A 23,324-nucleotide genomic window follows, 5' to 3' on the forward strand; every position below is an offset into this window, starting at 1 on the left:
AGGTTCAGAGGAGAGGAGCAGACCAGCAGGATCATCTCCCACATCAAGACATCACGGAGCCTCCACATCATGTGCCACATCCCAGTCTTCTGCTGGATCACTGCTACGGTCCTGGAGAACGTCCTGGAAACCAGAGAGGCAGGGGGGCTGCCCAAGACCCTGACTGAGATGTACATCCACTTCCTGGTGGTCCAGGCCAAACTGAAGAGGGTCAAGTATGAACGAGGAGCTGAAACAGATCCACACTGGAGTCCAGAGAGCAGGAAGATGGTGGAGTCTCTGGGGAAACTGGCGTTTGAGCAGCTGCAGAAAGGAAACCTGATCTTCTATGAATCAGACCTGAGAGAGTGTGGCATCGATGTCAGAGAGGCTTCAGTGTACTCAGGAGTGATCACCCAGATCTTTAGAGAGGAGAGCAGCCTGTACCAGGACCGGGTCTTCTGCTTCATCCATCTGAGTGTCCAGGAGTTTCTGGCTGCTCTTCATGTCCATCAGACCTTCATCAAGTCTGGAGTCAACCTGCTGGAGGAACAGAGAAACATAGAGACTGACCTCTATCAGACAGCTGTGGACAAGGCCTTACAGATTCCCAACGGACACCTGGACTTGTTCCTCCGCTTCCTCCTGGGTTTTTCAGTGGAGTCCAATCAGAACCTCCTACGAGGTCTGATGCCATCAAATCAAAGAAGTTCACAGAACAATCAGGAAACAGTTGAATACATCAAGAAGAAGATCAGTGAGGATCTGTCTGCAGAGAGAAGCATCAACCTGTTCCACTGTCTGAATGAACTGAACGATGGTTCTCTGGTGGAGGAGGTCCAAGAGTCCCTGAGGTCAGGACGTCTCTCCACAGATGAACTGTCTCCTGCTCATTGGTCGGCTCTGGCCTTCATCTTACTGTCATCAGAAGATCTGGAGGTGTTTGACCTGAAGAAGTTCTCAGCTTCAGAGGAGGCTCTGCGGAGGCTGCTGCCGGTGGTCAAAGCCTCCAAGAAAGCTCTGTAAGTCTTCATTAAATCAGCATTTAAAAAAAAAGAAAAAAGAGATATGTTGCTTCAACAACAGAAATTAAAAGGCTTCTTGTTCTTGTAACGCTCTCTTGTCAGGTTGAGTGGCTGTAACCTCTCAGAGGACATCTGTCCACTTCTGTCCTCAGTTCTCAGCTCTCGGTCCTCCAAACTGACAGAACTGGACCTGAGCAACAACCACCTGCAGGATTCAGGACTAAAGAAGCTGTGTCCTGGACTGGAGAGTCCACACTGTCACCTGGAGTCTCTCAGGTCAGAATCCACCAAGGGCCTGATTTACTAAAGGTTTGCGTGTGTAAAAACGTGTGCAAACTTGACAGCACCCGCAAACCAAAGTGCCAGCTGATCTACTAACAGCGTGCAAAGAGGACTGCGCCTCTCAAATGCGCAAAATAGCACACGCAATTCATTTAGTACTTTTGCCCTGATGAATAATCAATATGGGGTGTACCCGCCAGAAATCGCTGAATACTGGGAGGGGAAGATGCAAATTGTTCCATTTACCACGCGCAACGAGATTTACCAAGCCCGAAAGTAATTGCGCGTATTGTGATTGCGTCTGTAATTAATACGTTCGGAAGTAAGGTGCTAATCTGCTGCTGCTGTTATTGTGGCAAGGAGGCGACATCCAAAATCAAAGAATATGCAGAGAGAGAGTCTTTATTCTGCTGCATGCTATTTTAAAAATGGTTGCACAAGTTTCATTAAAGGCCACTTTTTCTTTAGTTCTTCGCCTTATATCTTGCCACCTTCTTTTAATGTGCCCCCTCCACTCACCCACAAGCAGGCCAAGCCTTTGTGCCAAACTTTATATTTTATTGATTACTTATCTTATTGAACGTGAAATCATCCTTCGTAAATTACATTTAATTAAAACCCGTGCTTATTAATCACAAAACACAGGTTAAACATCATGACCAAATCCGCTCCGACCCGCTGTGTCAGTGATCAGCGCAGACAGACTGCAGCTTCGCCTGAATTATGGTTCTGCGTTAAATCGACGGCGTAGCCGACGCGTAGGGTCGCGGTGCGGTGTGCGTCGCCGCGTACCCTACGCTGTCGGTTCTGCGTTGGTGTGACGCGGAACCATAAATCAGCCAATCAACGAGCAAGGGGTTGGGGGAGCTGGGTTGATGTTGATCTGCGGACAAAACTTGTTAAGGAGCATCAAACTCACTCTTATCTACGCGGAAATAACGCTAAAATATAAAGAAGGCTTCCCAAAGTGTGATCTATGGTGAAATAGGAAAATTAAGATGTGCAACTCTTCTAAAGGTGAGACATGCATTTAACTGACTTCATGGCGCCAGCCTTGGCGTTTATTATTACGCAAATGTGGAATGTTTGGGTCTGTCTAATTTCGTCAAATTAAATTTGGAGATTCACCGTTCACATTTTTATGTGTATGCGTTGTATGAGAGGGAGATGGAGAGGGCGAGGGAGGGAGGGAGAGACGTGGCCTGTACGTCGTTGTTTTTTGTTTTTTTGCAGTTTGGGTGCACAATACACTTGTGTGTGTGTGTATTAAAAAGAGATTTTGCAGTATGTTGTGTAATTGAAACTGGTTTGCTGTGATCGTTGATGGCAAACTCGTATTAAGCATTTACATCGCTGGTTATTATGTGCCCCCCAATTAGATCTGTTCTGCCGCTGACTCTGTTATAACCTCATCTGCCGTTCTTTTTGTCTTATAACTGCATTTATTCTATCGCAGATTTTCTCCGATATTGCGTTTCTTTTGGTAATGTTTAAATTTCTTTGCTGTAGTTCATGAATGTGTTTATTTGCCTCTTCCACTAATATCTCTAACTACAACTCATCAAATTTCATTTTGCGCTTGCGACTATCCTGCTTTCCATCCACTCTCCATGGCGCAAAGTTTGCGCCGCAAACCTTAAGACACGCAACACCTCATTTAAATACTGAGGTTTGCACCTGTTATCAATTGCGCACGCAATCTTAGTTGATCACCCGCAAAACACACAACAGCACGCGCAAACTTTTTCAGTGCACACGCAATTTAGTACTCTTTATTTAGGATCTTAGTAAATCGGGCCCCAAGTGTTCAACTGGTGACCGTTACAACTGTTTGTTTGGTTGTTTTATTCGATCCCCGTTAGCTGCTGACCTTTCACAGCAGTTTCTCTGGGGTCTCATCAGAATCATCAGCTTCATTACAACATTATCATTAATTAAAATACATAAAAAAATGCTCACAACTCAGATACAACAGACACTAGGACACCTGCTCAAAGTACAAAAACAACATTATAATCAGCACAATGGCATTATGACTCTACATTCCCTCTTTTTAAAACTCAGGAATAGCATTTTATCATCACACTCTGAAACAAGATATTAAGAAAAAACTAATCAATAGCTCACTTCTCAATGGTGTATTTTATTCTCGCTGCATAAACAGGAATTACTTGAGCTTCTTCTTCTTAAAGCTTAACATGTTATTATCTCCAATCCAAACGTCTGGTAATTCATTCCTCGCCACCATCGCTCTGGGATTCATTGTCTTCTGTTTTAAGTTATTTCTACATGGAGTCAACAGAAAACCACCTGCCGAGTTGGAGTTGTCTTGTTCATGAAATGTTAAACCAATACATTTTCCTAAATGACCTCATGATCTCTCTTTAATCTCCTCTGCAGGTTGAGTGACTGTAAACTCTCAGAGGACATCTGTCCACTTCTGTCCTCAGTTCTCAGCTCTCAGTCCTCCAGTCTGACAGAACTGGACCTGAGTAACAACGACCTGCAGGATTCTGGACTGAAGAAGCTGTGTCCTGGACTGGAGAGTCCACACTGTCACCTGGAGTCTCTCAGGTCAGAATCCACCAAGGGCCTGATTTACTAAAGGTTTGCGTGTGTAAAAACGTGTGCAAACTTGACAGCACCCGCAAACCAAAGTGCCAGCTGATCTACTAACAGCGTGCAAAGAGGACTGCGCCTCTCAAATGCGCAAAATAGCACACACAATTCATTTAGTACTTTTGCCCTGATGAATAATCAATATGGGGCGTACCCGCCAGAAATCGCTGAATACTGGGAGGGGAAGATGCAAATTGTTCCATTTACCACGCGCAACGAGATTTACCAAGCCCGAAAGTAATTGCGCGTATTGTGATTTCGTCTGTATTTAATACGTTCGGAAGGAAGGTGCTAATCTGCTGCTGCTGTTATTGTGGCAAGGAGGCGACATCCAAAATCAAAGAATATGCAGAGAGAGAGTCTTTATTCTGCTGCATGCTATTTTAAAAATGGTTGCACAAGTTTTATTAAAGGCCACTTTTTCTTTAGTTCTTCGCCTTATATCTTGCCACCTTCTTTTAATGTGCCCCCCTCCACTCGCCCACAAGCAGGCCAAGCCTTTGTGCCAAACTTTATATTTTATTGATTACTTATCTTATTGAACGTGAAATCATCCTTCGTAAATTACATTTAATTAAAACCCGTGCTTATTAATCACAAAACACAGGTTAAACATCATGACCAAATCCGCTCCGACCCGCTGTGTCAGTGATCAGCGCAGACAGACTGCAGCTTCGCCTGAATTATGGTTCTGCGTTAAATCGACGGCGTAGCCGACGCGTAGGGTCGCGGTGCGGTGTGCGTCGCCGCGTACCCTACGCCGTCGGTTCTGCGTTGGTGTGACGCGGAACCATAAATCAGCCAATCAGCGAGCAAGGGGTTGGGGGAGCTGGGTTGATGTTGATCCGCGGACAAAACTTGTTAAGGAGCATCAAACTCACTCTTATCTACGCGGAAATAACGCTAAAATATAAAGAAGGCTTCCCAAAGTGTGATCTATGGTGAAATAGGAAAATTAAGATGTGCAACTCTTCTAAAGGTGAGACATGCATTTAACTGACTTCATGGCGCCAGCCTTGGCGTTTATTATTACGCAAATGTGGAATGTTTGGGTCTGTCTAATTTCGTCAAATTAAATTTGGAGATTCACCGTTCACATTTTTGTGTGTATGCGTTGTATGAGAGAGAGATGGAGAGGGCGAGGGAGGGAGGGAGAGACGTGGCCTGTACGTTGTCGTTTTTTGTTTTTTTGCAGTTTGGGTGCACAATACACTTGTGTGTGTGTGTATTAAAAAGAGATTTAGCAGTATGTTGTGTAATTGAAACTGGTTTGCTGTGATCGTTGATGGCAAACTCATATTAAGCATTTACATCGCTGGTTATTATGTGCCCCCCAATTGGATCTGTTCTGCCGCCGACTCTGTTTTAACCTCATCTGCCGTTCTTTTTGTCTTATAACTGCATTTATTCTATCGCAGATTTACTCCGATATTGCGTTTCTTTTGGTAATGTTTAAATTCCTTTGCTGTAGTTCATGAATGTGTTTATTTGCCTCTTCCACTAATATCTCTAACTACAACTCATCAAATTTCATTTTGCGCTTGCGACTATCCTGCTTTCCATCCACTGTCCATGGCGCAAAGTTTGCGCCGCAAACCGTAAGACATGCAACACCTCATTTAAATACTGAGGTTTGCACCTGTTATCAATTACGCACGCAATCTTAGTTGATCACCCGCAAAACACACAACAACAGCACGCGCAAACTTTTTCAGTGCACATGCAATTTAGTACTCTTTATTTAGGATCTTAGTAAATCGGGCCCCAAGTGTTCAACTGGTGACCGTTACAACTGTTTGTTTGGTTGTTTTATTAGATCCCCGTTAGCTGCTGACCTTTCACAGCAGTTTCTCTGGGGTCTCATCAGAATCATCAGCTTCATTACAACATTATCATTAATTAAAATACATAAAAAAATGCTCACAACTCAGATACAACAGACACTAGGACACCTGCTCAAAGTACAAAAACAACATTATAATCAGCACAATGGCATTATGACTCTACATTCCCTCTTTTTAAACTCAGGAATGACATTTTCTCATCACACTCTGAAACAAGATATTAAGAAAAAACTAATCAATAGCTAACTTGTCAAGGGTGTATTTTATTCTCCCTGAGTAAACAGAAATTACTTGAGCTTCTTCTTCTTAAAGCTTAACATGTTATTATCTCCAATCCAAACGTCTGGTAATTCATTCCTCGCCACCATCGCTCTGGGATTCATTGTCTTCTGTTTTAAGTTACTTCTACATGGAGTCAACAGAAAACGAGTTTGAGTTGTCTTGTTCATGAAATGTTAAACCAATACATTTTCCTAAATGACCTCATGATCTCTCTTTAATCTCCTCTGCAGGTTGAGTGACTGTAAACTCTCAGAGGACATCTGTCCACTTCTGTCCTCAGTTCTCAGCTCTCAGTCCTCCAGTCTGACAGAACTGGACCTGAGTAACAACGACCTGCAGGATTCTGGACTGAAGAAGCTGTGTCCTGGACTGGAGAGTCCACACTGTCACCTGGAGTCTCTCAGGTCAGAATCCACCAAATGTTCAACTGGTGACCGTTACAACTGTGGTTAATATTGAAGGATTGTTGATGTGTTTCTGCTGATTCTCTGGCTTTTCCTTCAGTGCCATCATCAGGTGAACACGAGGACAGAGTCAGCTTTAGTCTCAGAAGAGGTTCTCTCAGAGCCTCTGCATGTGTGTTATGTTGTGTGTCTGCAGACTGTCAGGCTGTCTGATCTCAGAGGAAGGAAGTTCTTCTCTGGTCTCAGCTCTGACCTCCAACCCCTCCCACCTGAGAGAGCTGGACCTGAGCTACAACCATCCAGGGGAATCAGCACAGAAGCTTCTGTCTAGACTGGAGGATCCCCGCTGGAGACTGGACACTCTCAGGTAGGACACTCTCAGGTCGGAAGACTGGAGGACATCAGTGTGCTGGACTCTTCATGGTGTCTTTGTGGACATCATCTTTGTGTTTCTCTGGCTTTGAGCAGAGATGTTTGAGCAGACGGAGCTGCTGCAGCTCATCTGGTGCTGCAGCAGAGCTGATAGATGCACTTCACAACTCTGAGCCGTTCTTGACCCAGTATACATCCCAGAACCACAGCAGGGTGGTTTTCAGGCCCGTCACAGCCCAATAACAGCTGCACCTTCACTCAGCCATGACACAGTCTCCTCCTGCTGCTGATTCAGCAGAGATGAAACCACATGAAAAGAATGTGTAGAAACTGTGCTGGAAGGTGACGACCACAGGACAGACTTCAGAGATGCTGCAGTCAAGTGCATCTGTCCCAGTGTTGGACTGTTCCTTCGTCAGTGTGTGAGAGTCATGTAATGTCCATGTTTGCTGAGAGAGACTGAGCTGGTCTGACCCCCCTCCTCCTGTCAGGGGTGGTATGTTATTTAGAGGACCCTGGTCCTCTAAATAACATCCCACCCCTGAGAGAGACTGAGCTGGTCTGACCCTCCTCCTCCTGTCAGGGGTGGTATGTTATTTAGAGGACCCTGGTCCTCTAAATAACATCCCACCCCTGAGAGACTGATCTGGTCTGACCCCCTCCTCCTCTCAGGGGTGGGATGTTATTTAGAGGACCCTGGTCCTCTAAATAACATCCCACCCCTGAGAGAGACTGAGCTGGTCTGACCCCCCTCCTCCTCTCAGGGGTGGGATGTTAATTAGAGGACCCTGGTCCTCTAAATAACATCCCACCCCTGAGAGACTGATCTGGTCTGACCCCCCTCCTCCTCTCAGGGGTGGGATGTTATTTAGAGGACCCTGGTCCTCTAAATAACATCCCACCCCTGAGAGAGACTGAGCTGGTCTGACCCCCCTCCTCCTCTCAGGGGTGGGATGTTATTTAGAGGACCAGGGTCCTCTAAATAACATCCCACCCCTGAGAGAGACTGAGCTGGTCTGACCCCCCTCCTCCTTTCAGGGTGGAGCCTGCTGGACAACGATGGTTGACACCAGGTCTGAAGAAGTGTAAGTGTTTTTATTTCATTCACACGTTCATCCATCTTCACACTGACACGTAACTCATTCATGAGTCAATCAGTGATCAATAACTGATCAATAATAACTGCAACTGGGTTGTTTGTTCTCTCCATCAGATTCCTGTCAACTCACCATCGACACAAACACAATCCACAACACCATCAAACTGTCTGACAACAACAGGAAGGTGAAACATGTAATGGAGGATCAGTCATATCCTGATCATCCAGACAGGTTTGATGGTTATCCTCCTCAGCTGCTGTGTAGAGAAGTTCTGACGGGTCGTTGTTACTGGGAGGTCCAGAGGAGAGGAGAAGTTTCTGTATCAGTGAGTTACAGAAGAATCAGCAGGAAAGGAACCTCTCGTGACTGTGTGTTTGGAGGGAACGATCATTCCTGGAGTCTGGACTGTTTTGATGATGGTCGGTACCGTGTCTATCACAATAACAGAGGAACATCTTCCTCCTCATCTTCCTCAGTCTCTGACAGAATAGCAGTGTACGTGGACGTTCCTGCTGGAACTCTTTCCTTCTACAGCGTCTCCTCTGACAGACTGATCCACCTCCACACCTTCAACACCACATTCACTGAACCTCTCTATCCTGGGTTCAGGTTCGGGTCTGGTTCTGGTTCTTCAGTGTATCTGTGTTGAGTTCAGTCTCCAGAGTCTCCTCCCGTCAGAGAAACTGTCTCTGTTGGACAGATAGTTGAGTCTGTACATGTCTGTCTCTGTTTCCACCAGAACACCTGAATCACACATTGGTGAAACTGTTCTGAATGATTCCTTGGAAACTTCTTCCTCTTCCGGTCCTTTAAAGGTGGAAGCTGCCGTTATCAAGTTCAAGTTAACTTTATTAATATCCGTAGGTAGTTCACCCGTAGGTAATTAAAAAATGAAGAGGTTTGCAACAGCAGCAGACGGACATGGCAGGAATCACGACGCTCACTGACACGATAAAATTAGATGTTGCCCACAAGGCAAAGAACAATGAATGAATAAAGAAAGTACCAAATCAAGGGCAGGGTTTCTAATAAATAGAAAAAAATACGTTAAGAGCAAGATAGACCTCAGTAATAATTAAAAATTATTAAGATTTGTTTAAAAGAGAGACAGCAGCAGGGAGAAAGCTGCTCCTGTAGTTCCGAGTTCCGGGGACTATAACACTGTGTCGTAATAACTGCATGCGATGTGAGCGAGCGAAAAAATCTTGAGGTCGGTCCTCAAGATGGCGCTGACAACTAAAAATGTCACGTGACTGATACCAGAGTTCTTTGTATCTGCACTCGATTGCTGTTCCTCCAGAAGACCCGGTTGTCTGGCACAGTAGAATTGAAATTTAATTTCAAGAACTGAATTTGAATTGTGAGAGCTGAATGTAGATTCAGTTTTTCGGAATGTAGATTCAGTTTTTCAATGCAATGATTCAAATTAAACAATACAAATTCAAATTATGTGATTCAGATTGAGTTTTTTAATGCAATAATTCAAGTTGAGCAATTCAAATTCAAATATAAATGATTCAAATTCAGTTTCTAGTGGCACATATTTCTGCCCATAGTCTACAGACTTACAAGAGTACCACTTCCTTTCCATTTTACGCACGTTTTGTTTCAACATGCGAATATCTGAATTATACCAGGGAGTTAAGCTCCTATGGTTGGAAACCCTCCTTTTCAAAGGAGCAACTTCATCTAAAGCTGAATGCAACAAATCAGCAGTGTTACTAGCAAGAAAATCAACATCAGAGGTAGAACCCAGGTCACTGGCCTCTACTGCTTCACTACTTTGCACTGTCGTAAGATAAGCAATGGCCTCCCTAAATTTAGCAATAGCTTCATCAGACAAACATCTGCTAAAATAATACCTCCTACTTTGCACTTCAGCATCGACAATATTAAATTCAAACGTTATTAAATAATGGTCGGATAAAAGGGAGTTTACAGGTGACACCAACAGACCATCAGTTTCAACACCGTAGGTAAGAACGAGATCCAGAGTATGATTAAAACAGTGCATCGGTTTGTCCACTTTTTGTGAGATATCCATTGATTCTAGAAGAGAATTGAAAGCTAATTTAAGATTATCGCTTTCAACATCCATATGAATATTAAAATCACCCACTATGATGAATTTATCTGTGCTGATCAATAATCCAGAAAGGAAATCTGAAAATTCAGACAAAAACTCTAGATACGCACCAGCAGGGGGCCGATACACTACCACTAACACAACTGGCTTCTCTGATTTCCAGCTCGGAAATTTCAGACCAAGCATGAGGCTTTCAAATGTATTATAATTGCACTTAGGTTCAGTTTTTGTTTGGAGACTGGAGTTATAAATTGCTGCGACTCCTCCGCCTCGGCCCGTGCTTCTAAGAATATGGTGATTAAAGTAGCCAGGCGGAGTCGATTCATTCAAACTAACATACTCTCCCTCCTGTAACCATGTTTCTGTTAAGCAGAAAATATCACTCTTGCTCTCTGTAATTATATCATTTACTAACAGAGACTTGGAGCTTAACGATCGTATATTTAGTAGTCCGCATCTAATTTTTCGGTCTCTTATTGGTACCAAATGTGCATTGGTTTTAATTTTTACAAGGTTATTTTGGTTAACGCCTCAAAAACGCAGGAGGGCGGGGAACTGCAACCACTTCTATTTTGCTAGGCACCTGGTTAGAGTTGCCAATTACATCATGTAATCTTACAGTTTTATTGGCAGGCGTTGGTCCTGGAAAAGCAGCAGAGAAGTGTGTTAAACTGCAGCTCTGCATCCTGGCCTGGACCCTGCGATGTCAGAGAGAGGGTCTGATAAAACTGGCCAAATTACTAGAGACAAGAGCAGCACCATCCCAGGTGGGATGAATGCCGTCTCTTCTAATCAGACCGGGCTTTCCCCAAAACGTCTCCCAATTGTCAATAAAGGCCACATCGTTTTCTGAACACCACCGCGACAGCTAGCGACGGAGCGAGAGCATGCGGCTAAACATGTCATTGCTGGTCAGATTATCTATACCCGCTTTTATCTTTTGCAGGGTCAAGGGGATCCTATCCCAGCTCATTTCAGGTGAGAGGCAGGGGTTCACCTGGACAGGTCACCAGTCCATAGCAGGGCCACTTATATACCTGACACACTCACACTCACACCTACGGGCAATTTAGAATCACCAATTAACCTAATATGCATGTTTTTGGACTGCAAACTCCACACATAAAGACCCTGCCGGGCCTGGGAATTGAAGGGGCCCATACTGGGCCCTTTATTGTTTTCACTTTACATGTTGCCTTTGGGCTCTATCATAGCCAGGCACAACCTAGCTTTTCACTGCTATGCAGAGGACCTGCAAATTTATCTTCCTTTGCTCCCAAACAAAAGTGGTGCTCTTCAAACCCTTTCTGACTGCATTGCAGAAATTAAAATATGGTTGGGGCGAAATTTTCTGCACTTAAATGAAGGTAAAACAGAATATATTTTCTTTGGCGATTCAGCACACCCTGGTGATCTATCTCTTAAAGTGAAAACTTCTGTGAGGAATTTTGGAGTTATTTTTAATAGCAGCTTAAAGTTTGACAAGCAAATTGACAGCGTGGTCAGGACCAGTTTTTATCAGTTACTTTTAACAAAGCAATTTTTAAATCGTGCAGACTTGGAAAAAACCATTCATGCTTTTATAAGCTTGAGAATTGAGTATTGTAATGCTTTGTATGTTGGTGTCTCCAAGTCTTCTCTTAGCCGTCTCCAGTTTCTTCAGAATGCCGCTGCACGTTTTTTAACTAATACTCGACGTCGCGAACACATCACCCCGGTTTTATTTGCTCTTCACTGGCTTCCTGTTTCTTTTAGAATTGATTTTAAAATGTTAATCTTTGTTTTTAAAGCCAATGGGCTTGCCCCTCTTTATTTATGTGAACAAGTGCGAGTTCAGAACTCCACTAGAGGCCTACGGTCCTCAAATCAGCTCCTGCTGGAAGTCCCTAGAACCAGGACTAAACTCTGTGGTTGATCGGGCTGTATCGGTTGCTGGACCAGACTCTGGAATAAACTGCCCCCAGAAATGCGCACCATCACTGACTTTGGGGTTTTTAAATCCAGACTGAAAACCAGTATTGTTGTGAAATATTCTTCATTTAATTTTAATGGTTTCATTATGTCGTTTTCAAATTGTTTTGTTTTAATGTGTATTTTAATGGAAAGCACTTTGGTCACCCTGTGTGTTGTAAAGGGCTTTATAAATAAACATTGATTGATTGATTGATTGATTGATTGATTGATTGATTGATTGATCGATTGAACCGGGGACCTTCTTGCTGTGAGGCAACGGTGTAGCTTTCTCTGGACTCAATAAGAAATGTTATTCCCAATTTGGCCTAATAATATCATATGCAATACAAACCATGGCAAATGTAGAAAAATAGATGGGTTTTAAATCAAAATGGCACAAACAATCCCCTATCTGGCATAACGCCAACTTATTGACGGGTGGCGAACCATTTATCTCTCAATAATGGGCTGAACGTGGCATTTTGACATTGGGGGATATTTCGGGTCAAAACGCAATTTTGGACGTTCCCAACCTAATGTCCCACTTTGGTATCTCAAGAAGCTCACAGTTCCTCTATTTTAGAGTAAGGTCAGCCCTTAATTCACTCAAGATTCCATTGGGGGCTGAATTGAGGACTCACCCTTAGTATCACTGATTGAAAAATCTCCCCGAATGAAAACAGTCTCTTATATTTATAACAATCTCCTATCATATGTTCCTACAGGATCACCTGAGTGCAGATCTTGGGAGGCAAATAAACACCCAGGAACTGAGTCAATTAATTGGAATACGGTGTGGGAAAATGTCTTTCAATCATCTAAAAACCCAAATCACCAATTAATCCATTACAAAATCTTTCCCAGGACTTACTTAACACCACGTAAAAGATGGTATATGAAATATGACGGGTCTGGCTACCAACCCTGACTGTACGTTCTGTAATCAAGGTGTTATGGCTACATTAATGTCTTGTGGGAATGTCCAGATGTGCAAAGGTTCTGGGTTTAAGTAGTGGATAAGGAATCTGGTCTGACAGCGAGAAAACTCCCGCTAGAACCAGCTTTTCTCCTTTTAAACGATGACTCCAGATTTAAGATCGGTGAGGCGGAGCGTAAACTCTGGCTAGCTGGCACGACCGCAGTGAAGACAATGATAGCTTTAAGGTGGATTCCACCGCACTAGTTATCAATCAAGTACTGGCTACGAGCCCTACTGGATCTATCTGGAGTGGTCGTCAGCTCGCATCAATAACTCCAAGCAACAAACATTGGAGATGTGGAAAAAAGCTGCAGAGGATGTTAAAACATTGTTACTCTGACCTTTGACATATTCTCTTGCCCAAAATAATGCGGTTTGTAATTCCTGTATTTTGTTTCACCCTAGTCGATTTTCCTGACTCTGATTTTGTATAATATGTACAACTGCGTGTCCAGTTCTGTGCGTTCTATGTGTGTTTTTGTATGTGTCGATATTAAATGTTAAAATTCAATAAAATGTTAATTGCAAAAAAAAAGATTGTTAACAAAGTTATTCCAATAGAAATGCCTGTAAAAAGAAAAGCTTACTCTACAGGAACTTCATAAAGCAAAGAACAGAAGATGCAGAAGGTAAATATAAAATATATAAGATTAAGTTAACTAATATTATAAGATTAAGCAAAAAAGAATATTATAAAAAGAAATTAGAGGATAATAAAAACAATATTAAGGGGATATGGAATATACTAAACAATATTATTAGAGATGGTGCTAAACAAAACAATTTACCTAAATACTTTGTTATAAATGACACTGAAAATTATAATATGGATGAGGTGGTAAGCAGTTTTAATCAGTTTTTTGTAAATGTGGGCCCTGAGCTAGCAAAAAACATCCCAAATCCAGGGCCAGAGGGAGACTACATGAATGAGCTAATAGAAAGGAATCCCCACTCAATGTTTCTGAAAGCAGTTGAGGAAAACGAAATTGTCAACATAGTAAAAACATGTAAAAATAAAACATCTACAGACTACAATGGCATTGTTATGTCATTAGTTAAACAGGTCATTGAGGGGGTATCGAAGCCACTAGCACACATCTGCAAGTTGTCTTTTCTAACCGGTACATTTCCAAACCAGATGAAAATTTCTAAGGTCATTCCGCTGTACAAAACTGGGGGCAAACACAACTTTACAAACTACAGACCTGTCTCAATACTGCCACAACTCTCAAAAATATTGGAAAAGCTTTTCAACAATAGAATGGATGCATTTTTGGAAAAACACAAATTATTTTCGGAGAGCCAGTATGGGTTTAGGGTTACCAGATCAACATCACAGCCAATAATGGAATCAATCAAGGGAATCACAGATGCAATAGATGACAAAAAACTGCAATAGGAGTATTCATTGATCTCAAAAAAGCATTTGATACAATTAACCATAACATACTATACAATAAACTGGAAAAATATGGGATAAGGGGACTGGTATTAGACTGGGTAAAAAGTTATTTGAAAGGACGGCAACAGTTTGTAAAGTTTGGTAATAACTGCTCTGGATATTTGGACATTGTTTGTGGTGTCCCCCAGGGGTCAGTATTGGGCCCCAAATTGTTTATCCTGTACATTAATGACATTTGTAAAGTATCTAGGTGGTAAAAATTGGTCAATTTCGCGGATGACACCAATATTTTTTTATTCAGGTGAAAACATTAAACAAGTGGAAACAGTTATAAACAAGGAAATGAAAAAACTAAAAATATGGTTTGACTGGAATAAATTATCATTAAATGTAAGTAAGACCAAGTTTATGTTATTTGGCAAATGCACAGTAAACACAAAGGTGCAAATAGAAATAGATGGGATTGAAATTGAAAGGGTGCACGGAAACACATTTCTTGGGGTTACAGTAGATGACAGACTGAGTCATCTACATCCACACAAACATTTACAGTCCAAAGTTTCAAAAAGCATTGCACTCATACACAAAGCAAAACAACTACTGGATCACAATTCACTTCGCACACTTTACTGTTCACTGGTCTTGCCATATTTCCATTACTGTGCTGAGATTTGGGGGAATAATTACAAAACTTTATTACAGTTATTTACCATCCTGCAGAAAAGAGCAATAAGGACTATTCATAAGGTCAACTACTTGGAACACACAAATCCACTTTTTATACCATCAAAACTACTGAACGTCACTGACATCATATCTTACCAAACAGCAATCATCATGTATAAAGCAAAAAACAGACAATTACCAGAAAATATCCAAAAGGTATTTAGGAATCGGGAGGGAGGGTATCAGTTAAGAGGGAAACATAACTTCAAAATCTTAAACATACGAACAACCTTGAAAGGTTTCTGTATATCTATTACCGGCGGGGCGTTGACACCACCTGACTGGTGGTGTCGGGGTTTCCGTTAGTTTTACTGGGTTCTGTTGGGACCTGGGATGGTTTGTGCCTTTTCTCCACCAGAGGGCGTCATGGAGCAGCAGCTCCACAGGAACTAAACTAAAACTCAACCGGTCCCGGTTTTCTGCAAATACCTGACCTGAGGTGAGGTGGTTTTAAGGAGTCTTATCCTTCTGTATTAAAAATGCTCCAAATGAAAATATCGATATGTTTGATACTTCAGTCATTTGTGGTAATGTTTATCATTAACAGGTGGAAAGAACCTAAACTATTCAGATTTTGTTAAGGTTTGGTACACCCTTCCTCCTCCAGAGGCCAAAGCCTGGTCAGGCTTGGCCAGAGCACCTACAGGTGATCCTAATCACCTTCTCCACACCTGACAACCGTTCAGCCTCGTCACCCAGCCTGCTCTTAAACCTTCCTCCCATAAGCTGCTACTACTACTACTGTCATTACTACTACTAGTCCAGAGCACCTGCAGCTGATCCTAATCAACTTCTCCACACCTGACAACCGTTCAGCCTCGTCACCCAGCCTGCTCTTAAACCTGCCTCCCACAAGCTGCGGTGTCGGATGATTCTCCAGCTCAGAGCCCCGTACTCTGCCCGGATTCCTGGACTTCCCTATTTTCCCGTTCGTGGACCTTCCCTTCCTGGGTCCTTTTGGATTTTACCTCGCTCTTTGGATTACTTTTTCCAGCCGTGAGTTTCCCTCTGGTCTGCGCCTTTTGTTGGACTTTCCAGTCGTGGGTTTTCCGGACTGCGCCTTGTTTTCCCATAGTTCCCTCCAGACGCGTTTTTACAGTCTGTGATTTTGTGTTGGTCTTTTTTCCCTCCTGTCTAGCGCTTTTTTGTTAATAAACTTTGTTATATCTGAACCCTGCTCATGTCGTCCTGCATTTGGGTCCGCCCTCCTTCCCTCGAGCCTAACAGATTTAGTCTAAATGACACGCTGCTGGTAGGAACTACTTTTTTTCACATTTATAGTAGTTCTTATTTTTGTTTATTCTCTTTAATGGTTTTGTTTTATTAAGGATCTTTTTTTAGTGATGGAAACACATTTTTCAAACACTCTGGTTTTTTGGTTGTGATATGTCATCTATATTGTGAATGAGGCCGCTACCTTTTAAAATAAAGGGCTAAATAAGTGACTCTTGTTTTTCATTCTAAAGCTATCTATAATAGATTTATCAGGCACATTTTACTCAATATCGGAAAGGAAATTGGAGGTATCAAACATCACTACTTGAGTGTGTGGATTCAGACGTGAACGGATCGTCCTGACTTGGTGGTCAAGGGTCAGAGTTTTATCTTTGGTACCTCCTTCGTGCAATTACCTTCTACTCTGATAAGGACACATGTGATTTCCTGTAAACGGAGCTGTTTGCTGTCTCTCACCCGGACCAACCCTTTTACGGCTCATTTATGACCCCGGGTGGTTTCCAGGGTCACCGCTTATTATAAACTAAAGGAACAAACTTTGATTATGTAGTTTTTTCGCTCGCTGTCACACTTCTTCATTTGGTCTTTCCAGGGATTTTTTTGCTGAGTTCATCCACGTCCAGCAGGAATAAATTAGGAGTAAAAACAGGAGAAGGTGAAGGGAGGAGCTTATCTGGAAACAGATCTAGATAGTGTCAGTCTGCGTTCAAGGGTCAGATGGAGCGTCTCCTTCAGGAAACTCAGGTTGGTTTATTTCACACTGAAGCTGTTCAGTTGCTGTGAGCGGCTGTAAAGGGTTTAATCAGGGCAGGAAACGGGTCTGTCCCAGGTCTCAAGAGGATTCTGTCCACCAACTGAAGGTAAGGTGTTTATCCTCCTCTAGAGCAGCTGTTTCCAGCTGTTTCCAGCTGTTGGAGACATTAAGGAGCTCCAGAGCGGGTCCGATCACGGGACTCTCGCAGGGTTTTGAGCTCTGAACTTTTACTGACGTAAGGCTGGTGTAGAGTTAAGCCTTACCTTATTAAATTAAACCTTTTTGGGGTGGTGAGTAGAATAAACACAGGGAAACTTGTGCTGAGTTCCAGTGTACTTTAATGTCCCTCAACAGTGTAGGATTTTAGAACATCAACACAACAGCTAGTGCCGTACTGTGGCGTATCACTCCGCCCAATCTAAAACAGACTAATCACTACAGATAAACTAGTCCCTGATTTACATCAGAATATAAAGAATATATTTATAAAATAACCTTAACAAAAATAAATCTCCTATTAAACTTATAAGGTGAGCATTAATCAATCTTTATGATGTAAAATTGTATGTATTTACTTTTATTTATTTAATTTTAGTTGTTAATTTTCTGTAAAAGAAAAAAGTTAAATCATACATCAGAGAAACTATTCAGTTTGTGGCTAAATATTTGTACTTGTATGAAACAGAAGATCATAATGTAAACCTGACATTTACTTTTAGTTCAGTTTGTGGAAAATGGTTGGCCTGGCTTTCTCTTTAAAACTTAAACAGTTATAAAGCATTACAAACTGTAACAATAGGGCAAACGCACGGCATTGTTTTGTATTTTGTGTCTTTCAAATAAAATATTTTTTTTCCAGTTATATGTTCCTCATTCAAGGTTGTTAAAATACTGTTATATCGTATCATTATCGTGAGATTAGTGTATCGTTACACCCCTATAGGGTTGCCACCTTTCAGAAATAGAAATAAGGGACGCCCTGATTTCAGCAGCGCAGGAGCCAAAAAAAGCCCCAAAACTTCTAAACTGCATAAAAATGTTTTATATGAAAAACAAAATGCTTTGATTTAAAGTTTAAAGTGCTTTAATAGCATTGAACTCGCATGACTGTACAGACAGAAAACCATACTAGCAACTGAAATATCCTCCTATGCTACGTATGTAACATCAGCCCAGATGTAGAATATACAGGTGAAGAATATGGTGTAAAAGTTAATTTATTTCAATAATTCAACTAGAATATGGTGTAAAAGTTAATTTATTTCAATAATTCAACTAGAATATGGTTTAAAGGTTAATTTATTTCAATAATTCAACTAGAACATGGTGTAAAAGTTAATTTGTTTCAATAATTAAACTAGAATATGGTTTAAAGGTTAATTTATTTCAATAATTCAACTAGAATATGGTTTAAAGGTTAATTTATTTCAATAATTCAACTAGAATATGGTGTAAAAGTTTATTTCAATAATTCAACTAGAATATGGTGTAAAAGTTAATTTGTTTCATTAATTCAACTAGAATATGGTGTAAAAGTTAATTTATTTCAATAATTCAACTAGAATATGGTGTAAAAGTTTATTTCAATAATTCAACTAGAATATGGTGTAAAAGTTTATTTCAATAATTCAACTAGAATATGGTGTAAAAGTTAATTTATTTCAATAATTCAACTAGAATATGGTGTAAAAGTTAATTTATTTTAATAATTCAACTAGAATATGGTGTAAAAGTTTATTTCAATAATTCAACTAGAATATGGTGTAAAAGTTTATTTCAATAATTCAACTAGAATATGGTGTAAAAGTTAAATTTAAATAATTCAACTAGAACATGGTGTAAAAGTTAATTTATTTCAATAATTCAACTAGAATATGGTTTAAGTTAATTTATTTCAATAATTCAACTAGAATATGGTTTAAAGGTTAATTTATTTCAATAATTCAACTAGAATATGGTGTAAAAGTTAATTTATTTCAATAATTCAACTAGAATATGGTGTAAAAGTTAATTTGTTTCATTAATTCAACTAGAATATGGTTTAAAGGTTAATTTCTTTCAATAATTCAACTAGAACATGGTGTAAAAGTTAATTTGTTTCAATAATTCAACTAGAATATGGTGTAAAAGTTAATTTATTTCAATAAGTCAACTAGAATATGGTGTAAAAGTTAATTTGTTTCATTAATTCAACTAGAATATGGTTTAAAGGTTAATTTCTTTCAATAATTCAACTAGAACATGGTGTAAAAGTTAATTTGTTTCAATAATTCAACTAGAATATGGTTTAAAGGTTAATTTATTTCAATAATTCAACTAGAACATGGTGTAAAAGTTAATTTGTTTCAATAATTAAACTAGAATATGGTTTAAAGGTTAATTTATTTCAATAATTCAACTAGAATATGGTTTAAAGGTTAATTTATTTCAATAATTCAACTAGAATATGGTGTAAAAGTTTATTTCAATAATTCAACTAGAATATGGTGTAAAAGTTAATTTGTTTCATTAATTCAACTAGAATATGGTGTAAAAGTTAATTTATTTCAATAATTCAACTAGAATATGGTGTAAAAGTTTATTTCAATAATTCAACTAGAATATGGTGTAAAAGTTTATTTCAATAATTCAACTAGAATATGGTGTAAAAGTTAATTTATTTCAATAATTCAACTAGAATATGGTGTAAAAGTTAATTTATTTTAATAATTCAACTAGAATATGGTGTAAAAGTTTATTTCAATAATTCAACTAGAATATGGTGTAAAAGTTTATTTCAATAATTCAACTAGAATATGGTGTAAAAGTTAAATTTAAATAATTCAACTAGAACATGGTGTAAAAGTTAATTTATTTCAATAATTCAACTAGAATATGGTTTAAGTTAATTTATTTCAATAATTCAACTAGAATATGGTTTAAAGGTTAATTTATTTCAATAATTCAACTAGAATATGGTGTAAAAGTTAATTTATTTCAATAATTCAACTAGAATATGGTTTAAAGGTTAATTTCTTTCAATAATTCAACTAGAACATGGTGTAAAAGTTAATTTGTTTCAATAATTCAACTAGAATATGGTGTAAAAGTTAATTTATTTCAATAAGTCAACTAGAATATGGTGTAAAAGTTAACTTATTTCAATAATTCAACTAGAATATGGTGTAAAAGTTAATTTGTTTCATTAATTCAACTAGAATATGGTTTAAAGGTTAATTTCTTTCAATAATTCAACGTAAAAGGTGAAACTAATTTATTACATGCAAAGCAAGATATGTTAAACATTTAAACATTAAACCTATGTTAAATATTTGTTATAATTTTGATGATGGAATTGTTTATTGATTTCATAAAATATTATAATTTTTTTTTATTTGGGGTTTTCATAAACTCTGAGCCATAATGACCAAAATTATAACAAATAAAGACTTGAAATATTTCACTTTGAATGTAGTGGGAAATAATATATTTGTTTCACCTTTAGTGGAATTTACTACGAATGACGTTTTGCAATATATTCAAATTTTCCGACATTCACCCGTATATTATAACAATAAATAAGAGCATAATATATGTCCGTATTGCAGGTGTAACGAAGGTTCAATGAGTCCAATTTTTATGAAAACCACAGACACAACTTAAGTTTGAAAATAATGATTTGTATTTGAAATTCACAAAATAAAACAAAATCAAGGTAAACACACAAATCTCAATGACTGAGATTGGAACGTTCTCTTCCTTAGAGTTCGTTTTCTTTTCCAGTCCTTTTGTCCAGGGAATCAAGGAACAAGAGTAATCTTCATCCAGTTCAAAAAAAAAAAAGGTTGATCCTACCACCAGTTGTGGAGGTTTCACTGAGTCCAAGGTAGTTCGTAGAGATCGTAGGGGGATTCTTTGTCCAAATCCAAAAGGTTTAAACTAAAAAAACCTGACCTGAAACAGAAAAAGAGCAATCAATATCTCTTAAATCAAAATTGATTAGTTGTACAACATTTTTTTATCTTAAATTCTCAAAAAAAAAATGGCATCAACATTTACCCAAATGTCATAGGTAAAACCACTATAAGTGCTGTTACAATGGCTTTAAATAAAGCCAAAAGTTAACAAAAAAAAAAAAGTGCCACAAAACACAAACAAAAGAACAAACCTTCAGTCGTTCAGGGCTAGAATATAAAGCCAAATCAAAAAATTAAATCTTTTCAATGAGCTTTCATATGCTAATGCTAACTGCTAACTGTTTATGCTAGCAGGTTGTTAGCGAGTCGTTAGCACCTTTAAAAGCTTGAGTTCAGCTCAACAAGACATTGTATGACTTAGAGTTAAAAAAATAAGAGAAGTAGCTCACCGCTGATAGCTGCATATTTAGCATTTTAAAGTGCCTTCAAAGTGCTATTAAGGTCGCCGTCTGCCCACGTTGCACCAGCCCAGTGTTGATCCCCAAGTGGATGCAGGAAGAGGAAGTGACCCCAGGCTGACCCGGATATATACACACACACACTGATTGGCAAATGTTTTCACCTGCTTTCACCTGCTCACTGCTCACCAGGCCAACCTTGAACTGACCCAACAGGGCCAGTTCTATAAAATGATGACTAGGCTGCATCTCAGATCAGAGGGGGTGCACATGCCTGGCACCTTATTCAACACTAAATTATGCCTTTTCCCATAATTTCAAGCGGAATGATAATAGCAAAATAAGAATATTTAAAGTGTATTTCAAATGCTTTATTGCAGCAATATTGCTGCAGAACAAAGAAAATGCTACATTTAGTCTGGGCTACTTCACCCATCAGACAATCTAGCAACAGTTGTTTCTTACCCTGAAGATAAAACATAGAAATTCAAACTAATTTTATCTATACAGCTCAAAACCATCACTAAACATGACAGTCATTTCAAGTGGAATGATACCAGTCAAACAATAATATTTAAAGTGTCTTTCAAGTGCATTTTTGCAGCAATATCGCTGCAGAACAAAGAAAATGCTACATTAAGTCTGGGCTACCTCACCCATCAGACAATCTAGCAACAGAAAATAAAACATAGCCATAAAAATAAATATAACCATAAATGTACAGGACTGTCTCAGAAAATTAGAATATTGTGATAAAGTCCTTTATTTTCTGTAATGCAAAAATGTCATACATTCTGGATTCATTAAAAATCAACTGAAATATTGCAAGCCTTTTATTATTTTAATATTGCTGATCATGGCTTACAGCTTCAGAAAACTCAAATATCCTATCTCAAAAAATTTGAATATTTTGGGAATCTTAATCTTAAACTGTAAACCATAATCAGCAATATTAAAATAATAAAAGGCTTGCAATATTTCAGTTGATTTGTAATGAATCCAGAATGTATGGCATTTTTGTTTTTTTTAATTGCATTACAGAAAAATAAAGGACTTCATCACAATATTCAAATTTTCTGAGACAGTCCTGTAAACTTGCTTGCGTCGTTGTGCTTGAACCACTTCTGAATATCCATCGTTATTTTGTTAACGGAGCAGCAGAGAGCAGAATATCCATGTTACTTTGTGTTAACGGAGCAGCAGAGAGCAGCATCTTGCTGGTGCAGGAAACTGCGCACTGGAAGCAGATGAATGACGGACACTGGATGATTTATGGTTCCGCGTTGCACCAACGCAGAGGCTACGGCGTAGGATACGCGGGGACGCAAACGTGCAGTGCGCGTCGGCACGTACCCTTCGCCGTAGGCTACACCGCCGGTTTAACGCAGAACCATAAATCAGGCTTAACGCGTGCGCATTTGTCAGTTTTCTTTTCGTCTTTTCAACTGAGCATGCAGACACATAAACTGAGGGTGCAATGCATGCTTATGCACCCTTGTAGAACCGGGCCTGTGGAACGCAACTTTTAATTCCCAATTACCAAGTCCTACCTGGAGGTGAAGCCCGAGTCCTCCCTGCTGTCTGTCACACACATAGAAAGATCTGGGCACAGACGAGGCAGGTCCTGTTCTCCCGCCACAAAGATTTTGCTGGCCTTAATGTTTCCTGTGTTTTATTTTGTTCATTATTGATAAATTTAGTGTTGATGTGTGTGTGACAGATGTGTGTATGGGGCGTTAATGAAAATATGGGACAAATCGCATCCCGTATTAGTTAAAGACGGGACGCAACATTTTTTTCTCAAATAAAGGACAATTCCGTATTTTACGGGACGGGTGGCAACCCTACACCCCTAGCAGTGAACGTTGAAAAACAGCAATAAAAAACACGCGTTATGTTGTAGTTAGTTGTGCAGGTGATAAATGCT

The 23,324-nt window shown here is 39.6% G+C and overlaps 1 protein-coding gene across 1 annotated transcript in view; it reads left to right on the forward strand.

The window, feature by feature from the left end:
• LOC133425140 (NACHT, LRR and PYD domains-containing protein 12-like) overlaps positions 1-23,324 on the forward strand; it is a 132,858-nt gene that overhangs the window by 56,405 nt on the left and 53,129 nt on the right. The window contains exons 6-7 of the mRNA XM_061715821.1: positions 3,687-3,860; positions 6,262-6,435. Coding sequence (XP_061571805.1) covers positions 3,687-3,860; positions 6,262-6,435 — 348 coding nt within the window. The remainder of the gene's footprint in view (positions 1-3,686; positions 3,861-6,261; positions 6,436-23,324) is intronic.

The sequence above is a fragment of the Cololabis saira genome, chromosome 24 (assembly GCF_033807715.1).
Source record: "Cololabis saira isolate AMF1-May2022 chromosome 24, fColSai1.1, whole genome shotgun sequence".
Taxonomy (NCBI): Eukaryota; Metazoa; Chordata; class Actinopteri; order Beloniformes; family Belonidae; genus Cololabis; species Cololabis saira.